Source organism: Vulpes lagopus, chromosome 2 (assembly GCF_018345385.1).
Source record: "Vulpes lagopus strain Blue_001 chromosome 2, ASM1834538v1, whole genome shotgun sequence".
NCBI classification, from domain to species: Eukaryota; Metazoa; Chordata; class Mammalia; order Carnivora; family Canidae; genus Vulpes; species Vulpes lagopus.
This window is the reverse complement of record NC_054825.1, coordinates 155,392,427-155,405,274: the sequence shown is the minus strand read 5'-3', so window position 1 is coordinate 155,405,274 and position 12,848 is coordinate 155,392,427. Positions and strand designations below refer to the sequence as shown.

Below are 12,848 nucleotides of genomic sequence, written 5' to 3'. Positions count from 1 at the left end.
CAGAGCAGCAGCATTTCGGGCCTGATGAGGTTTTATGGTGTAGTGGACATACCGTGCAACCTTACTGAACGAGGCTGGCGATCAGGTTCTTTCTGAAATCCTTCTCGAAAGTCATTTGGATATAAATTGTACATAAAGAGAAGGATGGGCTGGTTTACTCTGGATTCCACCTCATAAGGCATTGCTGGGGGTGGTGGTGTGGGTGCTGCAGGCCTTCCAGAGGAGATCCCCTTGCACCTTTCCACTAATTGAAGTTAACTCACCTGGAAGTCATCCTAGCATTCCCAAGGGCTGAGAAGCACGTCATTGGCTCTGGAGAAAATAACAGCAGGAGCTGGAGGGTTGGAGATGTCAGCCATTGTGCCCTATGGAGGTCGGAGCTGATGCAGCCCCACCCAAGAGACACCCACCCCAGCAGCCTGACTCCAGGTTATCCAGGGTCTGCAGGCATGTTTCTGTTCACACCATGGCCATCTGCACAGGGGCTGCACGTGTGCAGCAATCCACGTGGAGCTTGTGTGCACTTTCACCCTCCCGGGCTCCACACCTGTAGGTCATTGAAACCTGCAGGGAGGTCTGCGCTGTGATCAGTTCAAGTCTGCATGGAGGATCCTTAAAGGGAAGACGCCAGGCTGAACTCAGGAGGTGTTTGCTTGTTTCTGTCTTCATTCAGAACCCATGAGTGTGTGCATGCACCTACCCTGTGACCTCCACGTGCATACACCTCTCCATGCATGCACACCCCGCACACCTACCCTGTAACCTCCACGTGCGCACACACACATACACACACACACACACCTACCCGGTGACCTCCATGTGCATGCACGCATCCCTCCATGCACACCCTGCACAGGTACCCTGTGATCTCCACATGCACACCCCTCCATACACACACACACCCTGCACACCTACCCTGTGACCTCCACGTGCATGCACACACACAAGCCTGCACAACTACCCTATGACCTCCACGTGCACAAATGCACACCTATCCTGACATCCATGTGCACTCACCCTTCCATGCACATACCCTGCACACCTACCTTGTGACCTCTGCATGCACAGACCCCTCCATGCACACACCCTGCACACATATCATGTGACCTCCACGTACATAAATACATACCTACCCTGTGACCTCCATTTGCACACATAAACTCCGCGCCACCACACCCTGCACATGTACCCTATGACCTCCACCTGTGCGTGTGCGTGCGTGTGTGCACACACACACACACATACACAGTGAGCTGTGCACAGTAAGCATTCCAAAGTGACTTGACCAGAGACATTGCCCTTCTTGAGACCAGCCAGGAGTGGGACCAGAACGCTACGTGACATAGTTGGGGTTTGCCGGGTGGTTACTCCAAAACTGCCACTTGATTAGAAAGCTTGTTTTTCTTTTTATAACAGCCTTATTGAGTTATAATTGACATGTCATAAAATCTCTCTTGTCAGAGTATACAGTTCAGTGATTTTTGGCTTTCACAGAGTTGTGTGAGCATCACCACTGTCTAATTTTGGAATATTTTCATCACCCCAGAAGCATCCCAGTGCCTGTTGGCAGTCACTCCTGCTTGTCTGCCTGCCAGCCCATGGCAACTGCTGACCTACCGTCTCCGGACGAGCCTCTTCCGGACACTTGATCTGAGCAGACCTCTGTGTCCTTTTGTGTCTGTCTTTCTCACTGAGTGTGACTCTGAATTGTCATGCTGGGGCAGCTGTCGTGCTCACTCCTGTTTCTGGCAGGACCTGCCTCACGGGGGTGTACTCATCGGCTGGTGGACATTCAGGTGTGTGCCTGATGTTTGGCTGCCATCCTCTCAGGTGTGTGCCTGGAGCCAGACTCTGTGGTTCTGCCTGCCTTCCTGCATGGCTGCCCTGTTTACTACGACAGTGGCAGGCATGACTTCCTCACATCTGCCTAGCACTTGCCATCGTCTGCTGTACTTTCAGCCGTCCAGCGGGGATGAGGTAGTTTTCGTCGGCTTTTCTCTGATGGGTAATGGCATCGAGCATGTTCTCTGTGCTCACCGTTTGTTTATCTTTTTCGGAGGAACGTCCGTTCAAGTCCTTTGTCCATTTGTAAGTTGGGTCATCTGTCTTCAATATTGAGTTGTAAGAGCCTTTTTTGCTCTTTGTGTTTTTGTTTTGTATTGTGGGTCCTGTGTCAGAGACAGAGGGTCCGTGGCCTGTTCTGCTCCTTTCCTAATGTGGCTTGTTGGTGACTCTAGAAATTCAGGCCATCTGAATACCACCTTTCACTGGTCCTGGTGGCTATACTCTGTCAGTTTTTGTCACCTGGGAAAGCCTGGGGCCTTGCTGGTCTCCTGCTCTACCTTCCAGAGCCCTGCGGAGCTCCATGCCTGGGAGCTGCCAGACAGCTTAGCTGCGCTTCCTTCGCCTCTTGTTGGGTCTGTGGTTGGCCCTGCTGGACCCTGGCCTCCCCAGCCCAGAGGCCTGGCCTGGGTCTCCTCCCAGAAGAGCTTCATCTCCACTTGTAATCTTCACAACCCTCACCCTCGGTCAGCACCACCTTCTGCTGGTGGTAGTTCTCAGTGTGGACACCTGCGGCTGGGCCTCCGGGGCCTCTCCACGTCTCCCTTCCCGAGGAGCCCTCTTGAACTGGTTTTGGCACCACCTGCCTCGGGCCCCACGTCCACTGCCCACGTCCTCCTTCCTCAATGGTGCTGCACCATCTCCAGAGAACTGCACACCCAAGCAGATGGTGAATTTGCAGTTGTGATTGGAGAGGGTCCTGAACAAATGGAAAGAGCTGTATTCATGGATTAAAAGACTTTTTTTTTTCTAAGTAATTAAAAACTGATTTTAAGATTGACGTGGAACGGCAAAGGACCTAGAGTAACAAAATGCTGAGAAAGAAGAACAGAGTTGGAAGGCCCCGTGTCTCACAGTGAAGCAGTGAGAGCCTGAGTGCGGCCCCGATGCTGGTGGTCCTCTAGGTCAGCGGAGCAGAGCAGGGTCTAGCAAGGGCCTGCATAGGTGGCCAGGTAATGGGAGGGGGCAGGGACAGTTTGTACAGTAACTGAATACCCATGTGCAAAAATGACGAGAACATAAAAATCAGATCTAGGAGAAATGTAAGAGGAAATCTTTACGCCTTTGACAGAGGCAGAGATTTCTTGGTGGAAAGAAGGAAAAGCAAGCAGCCGAGGGAAAGGATCAGAGTGTCTCTGGTAGTGGACCCGTGTCCAGAACCTGTAAGAGACAGCAGAGTAAGAAGACATGGCCCAGCAAGAAAAGATGGAGACCAGTGTGAACAAGCATTCCCTGGAACGTTCAGTAGGTGTGTAGAGGCTGTCCATGTCATTAGGGAATGCCAGTCACCGCCAGCCCAGGCAGACACGGTCCAGAAGGCTGCCAGAGGGCATGGCTGAGCGGCCACCTGGACAGCAGCACCAGCCTCTTAACAGCCCTGAACACACACCTCCTGTGTGACTTGCGTTCCTGATGGGTGGCACTTGCCCCAGATGAAGCCACGTGTCACATACGTATGCCTGGGCATCCCTGCATGTGGCCTCAGATCCAGCCTGCGGCGCCTGGTGGATGACAGGGGGAGGAGTGTCACAGGGAGGCCCTGGGAGCGGGGATGGAGCAAAGTTGTCTTCAGAGAGGTCAGACACAAGGGATGCCTCGAAGACCACCTTGGTGTGGACCTCAGAAAGCGCCGAACTTGAGAGGGGGCGCCGCGGGCAAGTGTTGCATGGGGCTGGCTGGGAAGGGCCAGGGACTGTCTTCCCCCTGGTGGCACAGGTGCATGGCCATATGCTTTCCACACAATCAGTGGGCTGTGTGCAGACCTGGATGGGTTTTACTGCTCAGAGAACACGTTTGTCCAGCAGGTTTATGCAGCAGGGAGCCCATCCCAACCTGGGCTGCCCGCATCTGCAGAGGAGAATCCCCTCCTGGACGTGTGTCCCAGGGTCTGTGGGTCCCACACTGCTCACTCACACAGCCTTCACCCCGGTGCCGGGCCCTTCTGGTCCAAGACGTGTGTGCCGTGTTCTCGAGCCAAGCTGCTGTCACCGTGTGCGACCGGGGCTCCTGTGCCCTCGTGGCCCTCGGTCTGTCAACCTGCTCCCATCTCCCATCCCCTCCCAGCCCCTCTGCTTGCCCCAAACCTCCGGGGGGTGGGTTTGAGGCTTAACCTGTAGTGACGTTGGGCGGCCACGTGGGCCTTTGTCCAAGGCCACCGAGGACTCGCTTGATGTCTGTGAATGGGTGAATGCCTCTCATCTCCCCGGGGTGTGAAGCACAGCACTAGCCAGCCTGTTCTCGTCAGCAAGCAGACCCTTCCCTGCCTTGCTTCCGGGATCCCTGGGGTCCATCCACATCTTGTTGTGGCCTCAAGCCTCCTGGAACATCTCATGTGCCCCTAGGGTCTCAGCTGCCATCGCTGTGTTGACCACGCTGCAGTGCGGTTCCACCACGAGACCCTTCCCTGATGTAAGGGTGTAGCCTGTCTGCTGAGGTGCTTCCCCTGGGACGTCCACCTGTGTGCCCAACGCGGAGTTCCTGTTCCCTCAGTGAGTCTATCCCCGTGTTCTGTGTCAGCCTGTGGTGGCAGCTGTCTGTGACCGCGCAGGTTACAGCTCCGGGGTGTCTCTGAGTCTTCCCCTCTCCTGCATCTGGTCTGACCCTTCCTGACCCCATCCTGCCTGCCCGTGATGGCAGTGCTGAGGGGTGTGCCGAGCCCTTGGCTCCCACGCCTGTCCTCACTGTGTCTGACAGAGCCAGGCCCAGACTCATGCTCCCCACCCCCGCCCTTCCCCCGTGGCTCCCTTAGTCAGCAGCATGGATTTGGGCTTCATGGATCTGTTAAAAAAAAAAAAAAAAGGTCAGGGGGGCTGCTACTATAGTGTTGCCAACTCAGGTGTCCAAGTGGAAACGGCACAGGGGGAGAGGAGCTTGCCATCTGCTATCAGTTGGTAGAGAGGACGTGAGGATGTCTCAGCCCTCGAGGCGTCACTGAGAGCTGTTGGGTCCGCCATGAGTGGTGGCCACACTGCTCACCTGGCAGCTTCCACCAGCACCTTAGGGGGCTCTCTATGCTGTAGGACATCCACAGTGCACTATGTAGTGGTATGTGAGGGTAGAGCGCCACGGTGCTCCTCCATGCGGTCCTCTGAGCAGCCCTCCTGGGGCCTGGCAGCAGTTTGTCTCCAACAAGAGCATGAGCCTGATGCCAGGGTGTTCAGGGAGTTGCTCCATCTTCCTGTTTTCACGCACAAGTGAATGAGCATTGGCAAAGTAGCCTTCAGGTTCCTTTCCTGACCGCCAGGGTTCACATTTGCTGCCATCACACTGTGCTGCTTTCCTCATGGCGATGCAGGGGTCAGATTCTGCTTCTGCACAGCCATAGTGTGGAATCGTGTTTTACTCCCCTGTGACCCAGCGAGCATCCGGGAGGCTGCATGGGAGCAGCACCAACCCCAGAGTCCTGGTTTTGCGGGTCCACATGGGCCCCAGAGCTCAGGCCAGATGCGCTCTGACGGCCTGCGGGGGACTGAACGTCTATGACAGGCACGCGGTCCCCATCGTTGATCTGAGAGGTTTGCTCACAGCCTCGCCTGAGCACTTAGACCAGAGGATGAAGAACGAACAATGTGGGCTTGCAGAGACGTGCAGGGCGGATGGAGAGCATTTATGTGAAGTTCAGACATGAGCTGGGAGAGATCATGAAGGGTGTGTTGTTCTTTTTTTGTTCTTGTTTTTTTTTACTTAGTCAAAATTTATTTCAGACTAACCAAAACGGAAATGCTGTAGTCTCCTGTGTAAACACTTCATATAAAACTTTCTGAAAATGCTGCTATTTTTTAATCCCTAGCAGCATGCTATAAGATTTTCAGAAGCAGGGACGCCTGGATGGCTCAGTGGTTGAGCATCTGTCTTTAGCTCAGGGGATGATCCTGGAGACCCAGGATTGAGTCCCATGTCAGGCTCCCTGCGTGGCGCCTGCTTCCCCCTCTGCCTGTGTCTCTGCCTCTCTCTCTCTCTCTGTCTTTCATGAATAACTAAATAAAATCTTAAAAAAAAAAAAAAAAGATTTTCAAAAGCAAAATACCAGTGAACTTTGACATACTTATGACATAATTAGGAGCAAAATTAAAATGCAGTTACAGTACGACATGAATCCGTTATAGTTTGCATCTTATTTTTTATTTTGTTTCATTTTAAAGCACTTGGGTTTCTAACATGTCTCCTAAGTATCTTTATAAAGAAAATACTTCAAGTTACAAATGTTGGCCTACCAAATGTTTGTCTACCGTAAACTGCTGTGCCGCAAATACTGTCTGGCTACTGGCAGCCACCTCCCCTCCCAGCGTCAGCTTTCTCATGTTGTTGTCAGTGGTAGCTCCTGGAAGCAGGTGGGGATGAGGTGGGCGGCGGACTGTGCCCCTAGTGGCTTCCCCGCAGCCCCACATGGTGCTGCAGGGGCCCTGGGCTGTGTTCCCGTTTCCCGACCATCTGAGGATTTCAGGTCCCCATCAACGTGAAGAAAAAGACATTAAGTTGCCCCAGGTCATCTACTCTATGTGAAGAAAACACAAGAGAGATGACCTATCAGCATGTGAAGCCTCACCGTGGGCCCCCTTCCCCAGGCTTCTGGCACCACGTGGCCTGACTTCAAACTGCATGTGTGCACACATCTCAACGTGGTTTAGTTGGCTTTTGACTGGTTCCCTGGGTGTTAAGATGCTGGCCTGTATAAACATGTTCAGCTAAACCGCGTGTCAGAATGCGAACACTGTCCCTAAAGATGCAACACAGATGGGCTTGCTGGTGCTGTTCACAGGGCTGCAGGTGTGGAGCACAGTGGCCGCGTGCATGGGGTGAGGTTTAGGGAAGGAGGGAACTGAAGTGAAGACATCTCCTCTGGGAGAGGATCATTCTTTATAAAGGAGAAGAAAAATTACCAACACAAAAATACAATCTATGGATTGAAGAATGTTCGCCCATTTTCTTTGTCTTGAGTCAACAGAAGCATCGTGAATGATGAGATTGAACTGGAGCGGATCTATTTGGACGTGGAATGTGAGCTCATGCTCTGCCCTCACCAGAGGCATGGCTGCACTGCCAGCCTCCCCTGGTCCCCGTGGCTGCACACCAGGTCCATGTGGGAGCCCCAGGACTGCCAGGCCCATGCAGTATTGTGTCTGCTGGAGGCCCATGCACTGGCTGCTGGACCCTTCCCCGCCAGGCGCTGGGGCCTCCAGGAGGGAGTTGTTATTTCAGCAGAGAGGTTTTATTCCATCAGATGAACGTTAAGACCCTGTCAGATCATCCTTTCTTGTGGCTCATTTCAGGATGCTTCAGAAGAGTCTTGCACGTCATCTACATGCCATCCGGGAGAGAATCTTGGGTTTTAGTGGAATCCTCTGTTCTGTGGCTTGATGGATTTAAGAGTTGAAATGTCACATGGTAACTGCATCGTGCCATTTAAATTAATTTGTGGAAAAGTCTTTGATTTTTGAAATGTGACCCAGACCCAGAGGTGACATTATCACGTAAGTGGTGGAATGCTAGAACCTGGCGGCTGCAAGTGTGGTGGGACCCTCATTAGCTCACCTTTGGGTGGGGAGAGTGTCTCTTCGAGGTGTCGGGCAGTAACTCGTGTTGGGGCCCAACAGAGTCGGTGCCCCTAGCTGCCTGGCAGCCGGTGCTGGCTGTGCTGGGGGGAGCGTGTGGTGAGGGCTTCGTGGACCTGGCTGCATCCCGGCAGAGTGGGTGTGCCCCGTGCTTACACCCCTGAGTTCATGACAGCTCTAGCGCTGGGCCGGGATTCAGAAGAAAATACAAGGTGCAGGTTGTCAAGAGGGGTGACCAGGTCGGGATTATCACAGCTGGGAAAATGGGGGGTGTCTGCCAGCTTGCAGATCAGAGGGGTCTTGGGGGGGAGGCCCACAGGGGACAGCAGCATGTGGGTGTAAGCGGGAAATGGGACCCTGGAGAAAGAGGAGGCTCTATGCAGATGCCTTGCTCAGGCGTGCCTGCCAGCACCCTCCGTGGTGTCTATCTGTGAGCAGGGGAGCTGCATACTCTGGGAGGTCTTTTCCAGCTCCAGAGTTTTTGGGTTTTTTTGCTTGTAAAGCCAGTAACTAACAATTACTAAGATTGCTACCAGTGCTGTAAAAGGCAGATAATCATAAACGTTTTGCTTTTAATTAAACAGAATTTACTTTCTATCCTTGGAGACAAAAAGTACATGTTTCCAACTTTAATTTAGGTATATTGCAATTTATTTAAATTTTGTTTCTTTCCTAATGTTAAGCTTTGGGCTAAAATAAAAGTACAACTGCTCAAAGAAAAGAAAAAAAGGAGAAGTGGGGCTTTGGTAAAAATATCTTGAAGCCTGTCTCCAAGGAGCGAACGCTTAATTTGTGTGGTTCGGGTGTTAATTTGTTTTTACAAATTGACAGGGATGGGTTGCTGTGAGTCCCCTGTAGATGCTGCCGGGGTGGGGGAGCCAGATGCTCCCCCAGAGCATTTTCTTGAAGATTTAGAGCTTTTTGGAACAGCAAGTCAGCATTCTAGATCGGCCGAGAGTTGGCATGCATGTGGTTGGAGATCCATGAGCCGTCTTCCAGGCCGGGATCTCCAGGGACAGCCTCCTTCCTGTTCCTGTGGCGGGTTGGCGCCCTCAGCTCTCTGTTCCTCAGCCTGTGGGAAGGTGTGGCTTCTCCCAGGTGCACCTGCAGGGTTTGTCAAGAAGATACAAATTCTTGGTTGTCAGGAGCAGCAGCAGTTTAATAAGCTGAATATTTGCAGATATATCTGGATTTAAACGTATGAGGGATCATGCTTCTAAAAGGGATTCTGTGGGAAATAGTTTTGAGACTTGTGTGTAATCTTCGGTTGAATGTTTGGGGGGTTGTGCCCCAACTTGGTTTGAGAGGCTTGATTCTGGACAGCTGCAGGGCTGTGGGGACTTGGGCGCTACTCGGAGTTGGGGATTGGGGGCTCAGGAGACTTGCTGGAAGTGTCAGGATGTCTGCAGGATGGAGAGTGGCAGGTAGTCATTGTCACCTGAGGCGGGATGGACTGTGAGCGGCTCCCCATCGTCTGCAGAGGCACGGGGTCTGGGTATGTACTCCAAGAGGGATGACCTGTGCCACCTTGAGCCCCCCACCCCTTTGCAGATTTTGCCATTTTTATATCCCATAGGTTCTGTTCTCACTGTGTTGTCATCCATCTGTTCTGTATGTAAAACCCTTGTATGGCAGCCAGCCCAGCTGGGAGGGCCTTACTGGCTTTCAGGGTGCTAGGCCCACTCTGGGGAGGCCGGGAGTCAAGGCCCTGGGCCCTTGGGCATGGCTTTCCCCATCCCCATGCTGTGTTCATGGAGGAGAAGGCGTTCCACAAGGATGGCACAGTGTTTCTGTCCTGGCTCCTCCCCGCTGGGCTGCCACCAGCTGGCCCTGCTCCTGCCCGGCCGTGGGACCAGACACCCCACAAGGGGGAGCACAGATGGGATCTCCATTCCTCCCAGACTGGCTGGCTCATGCTGTTCGCCAGGCTTTGTCCCTGAGGAACACACGTGTACCCGTGGGCTCTCATCTTCGTGGGGAAATTGAGTTTCCAGGACTGAGGCTGTGATGGGTGCACCAACGTGCGTGGGGCTCTCTGGGGCCTTGTGCTGGGGTGTCCCTTCATGGGGGGCTGAGAATGCCACTCAGACATGGGGACCGGTGCCTCAAGGAAACCTGTTGCTTCTAGAAGAACAGAGTGTTGTCCACGCAGCTGAAGGTTTTCTTGATGGTGACTTAAAGGATAAACGTCAGTTTTTCTGGTGGGTTCTTCCAAGTCACACGCTCAGGCTCAGGTTGTTTGATTTTCTTCTGTTTTCTCTCTGTGTGTGGATATCTCAAAACAACTCAGATTTATCATCTTACTCTTCTGAAGGTCTCACTGGGCCAAAATCGAGGTATCTGCCGGCCACTGTCCCTCTGGAAGCTCTGGAAGGGGTTTGCAGGCTCTGCCAGGTTTAGGAGCCACCGTGCTCCTCAGCTCTGAGGCCAGTTCCCTGTTGGCATCCACCCTGGAGGACCCTGTGCTGACCCCAGACGGTCACAGGCTCAGGGCAGGAGCAGGTGGCTCTGGAGGCTCACAGCCTTTTGGGATCTGTGCTGTTTTTCATCTTTGTGATCTTCATGCCCAGATGGGAGATAAAGATTATTTTGTGCTATCATCTGATTTTTTTTTTTAATTGCCAGAAACAAACTCAGTACCTGATTCATCTTTGTTCCTAAAAGAAGGATGTGACGATCATTATAGCTGAAGTCATATCTTTTTTTCATAGTGTTTTATTTAGTTTTTATGAAAGAGCCTAAAATCTTTTTTTTTTTTTTTTTTAACTTACTTTTCATGGAATCAGTATTCTGGGACAATGAAATATTCCAACGCTTATCCTGTATGTCTTTCACCAGACGTGACTGTCAGCATGAGGGGTCAGGGGCCCATCTTTGTTCTGTTCGAAGCCGACCTGGCTCTCTAGGGTGCTTCCGAGCCTGAGCTGCGTGCACCTGGCACGGCCACCTGTTGACTGGTGTAGGAAGGATGGATGTGTCTGCAGCCTGTGGTTTCCTGTGACATGTTCTCTGCTGTGGGGCACGGGGTTTGGGGCTCAGGATCGACGGTGAGCAGGTCGCAGAGGTGTCAGAAGTAACGCAGGCCTGCCAGGTGCTCCGTGACCTAGATAGGTGGAAGAGGCCAGGTTGTATTGAATAGCTGAGGGCAGCCGGATGCTGCTCACAGAGGGACTGTGACAGGGCCTGCAGCTCCCGGGTCCTGCACTGGGGGCTCCCATACTGACCTGTACCCTTGTTCCTCAGGTCCGGGCCCACCAGCTGGTCCTGCCTCCATGCGATGTGGTGATCAAGGCTGTGGCCGACTACGTCCGCAACATCCAGGACCCCTCGGACTTGGATGCCGTAGCTAAAGATGTGTTCCAGCATTCTCAGGTACAGCGCAGGCTCCGAGCACTCTGCACATGGGGGTGGGGGTGGCGAGGCCCCTCCCTCGGCTCCCAGCCTCTCCTGCAGCCTGTGCCCGGAGGGCTCCAGGTGGATGCCTGGGCGGTCTGCTGCTGCTCCGTGCTCTGTCACCATCCATGCATTTCCTGAGAAGACAGAGTAGTGTGTGGGCCGAGTGGAGTTGTGAAATGACTTGTCCATCCCTTAGGTGATGGTCAGGTGTTTCTTCTTCCTTTTTTGGAAAGGAGGGAATGTGAGTGGGTCAGGGTTAATAGAGGACATGAGGTGGGTATGAGCTCTGTGTCACTCTGGAAAGCTGAGACTGCTGTCCTACTCGCTGGACACGAGACGGAAATACTCCCCAGGCAGCACCAGGGACATGGCCCCGAGAAGCCCGGGTCTCTTGACGGGGTGCCAGTTGGGTACCCACGTCACTCTGGGAGGATTAGTGTTTGACTTGTGGATTCTCCTGCAGGGTTTTACTGTCAGTCTAAGCTCTGCTCTCACTTCAGAAGCTGTAGATGATGACACCGTACTGAGTTGTGAGTGTGTTCACGCACACGACCAGTGCATGCCATTTACAAAGGTTTTCCTGCGTTTATTTCAGTCTAGAACAGATGACAAAGTTATTCGATTTAAGAGAGCAATTGGATATTACTCAGCGACTAGTAAGCCTATGGCATTTCACCCAGCACATTACTTAGGTAAGTAAATCCAAGCCTCTGAGATGGACGCTGACCGTTCAGTCAGCAGAGATTAAAGCATGGGCCCTGTTGTTGTAGGTTTATTCACCCGAGGTGAGGTTTGCGCAGCTGGCATGAGCATGCAGAGCCGTGCTTCCTGGGCAAACACCGCAATAGCCCCTGGAGGGTTGAGCAGGACAAATGGACCTCCTGGGAGTTGGGGCGGGCGCGGGGGCAGGCAGGAGGCGTCCACGAGGTGCGCTGGGAGGCCTCGGCCTGCAGATGCCTCCGTAAATCCCTTCAGAAAAGTGGATGGGTGTCTTTCTTCTTTTTGCTGCCTGTTTTTTTGTTTTTTAATTTTTTTTGCAAAAGACTAGATTTAACTCAGAGATTTGGAATTGGGGAATAAAAGTGATTATGAGCTATTTTCCTGAAGCCTGCCTGGTGGTGTCCTCTGGGGAGGCTGTGAGGCCATGAGCCTAAGTGCCAGGGTCCCCCGAGTCCCAGGGCCCCACTCTGGGTCCAGAGCCATAGGCTCTCAGAGATCGTGCTGCGCTGCTGTGTCTGTCAAATTTGCTCCCACATTCCTGGTGTGGTTAGAGTGCCATCAGTTTGAAATGTCTTACACCATTGTCCCTTTCCTGGTACGTTCACCGGTTCACTGCAGCATAGAGTGGCTATGTGCCTGGGGGCCACAGGTCACAGATGAGTGCTGGCTGCTGGAGGGGGTTCCTGTGGGTGCCTGGTGCCCAAGGAGGGCGGGGCTGCAGGCACGGTGGCTCCTCTGCCTGGATCCGAGGTCAGGGCTTTCAATGGGGTAGAGCTCATCCCCGGGCCCTACAGCCACTGATTGGCACTGTCCCATCGTGCTGGGGGCAGACTCCCCGCTGTGCCTCCGACTCGGTCCTGGGGCCTGGTCCTGCTGGCTCCTGCAGGGGATGGGCCTCGGCGTCCTGCAGCCAGGTCTCCCTGACCTCCTGTGCTGGGCACTCAGATCCTGGGTTCACTGTCACCTGTCAGAGGCCAGCAGCCATTGCATCTCTGTACACTGCCTGCCACCCTCTCCTAGGAATGTTGGGCCTGGGGCAGCCAAGTGCTTTCCCCCTTCACCCTCATGCCGCCGTGGGAAAGGATTTGACTGACCGACTAGATCTAGGAAAAGCTGTTG

At 53.3% G+C, this 12,848-nt stretch overlaps 1 protein-coding gene across 1 annotated transcript in view; it reads left to right on the top strand.

Moving 5' to 3' along the window:
- The window catches only part of FAM120A (family with sequence similarity 120A), an 88,190-nt gene that overhangs the window by 22,729 nt on the left and 52,613 nt on the right, over nucleotides 1–12,848 (top strand). The window contains exons 4-5 of the mRNA XM_041745986.1: nucleotides 10,857–10,985; nucleotides 11,605–11,701. Coding sequence (XP_041601920.1) covers nucleotides 10,857–10,985; nucleotides 11,605–11,701 — 226 coding nt within the window. The remainder of the gene's footprint in view (nucleotides 1–10,856; nucleotides 10,986–11,604; nucleotides 11,702–12,848) is intronic.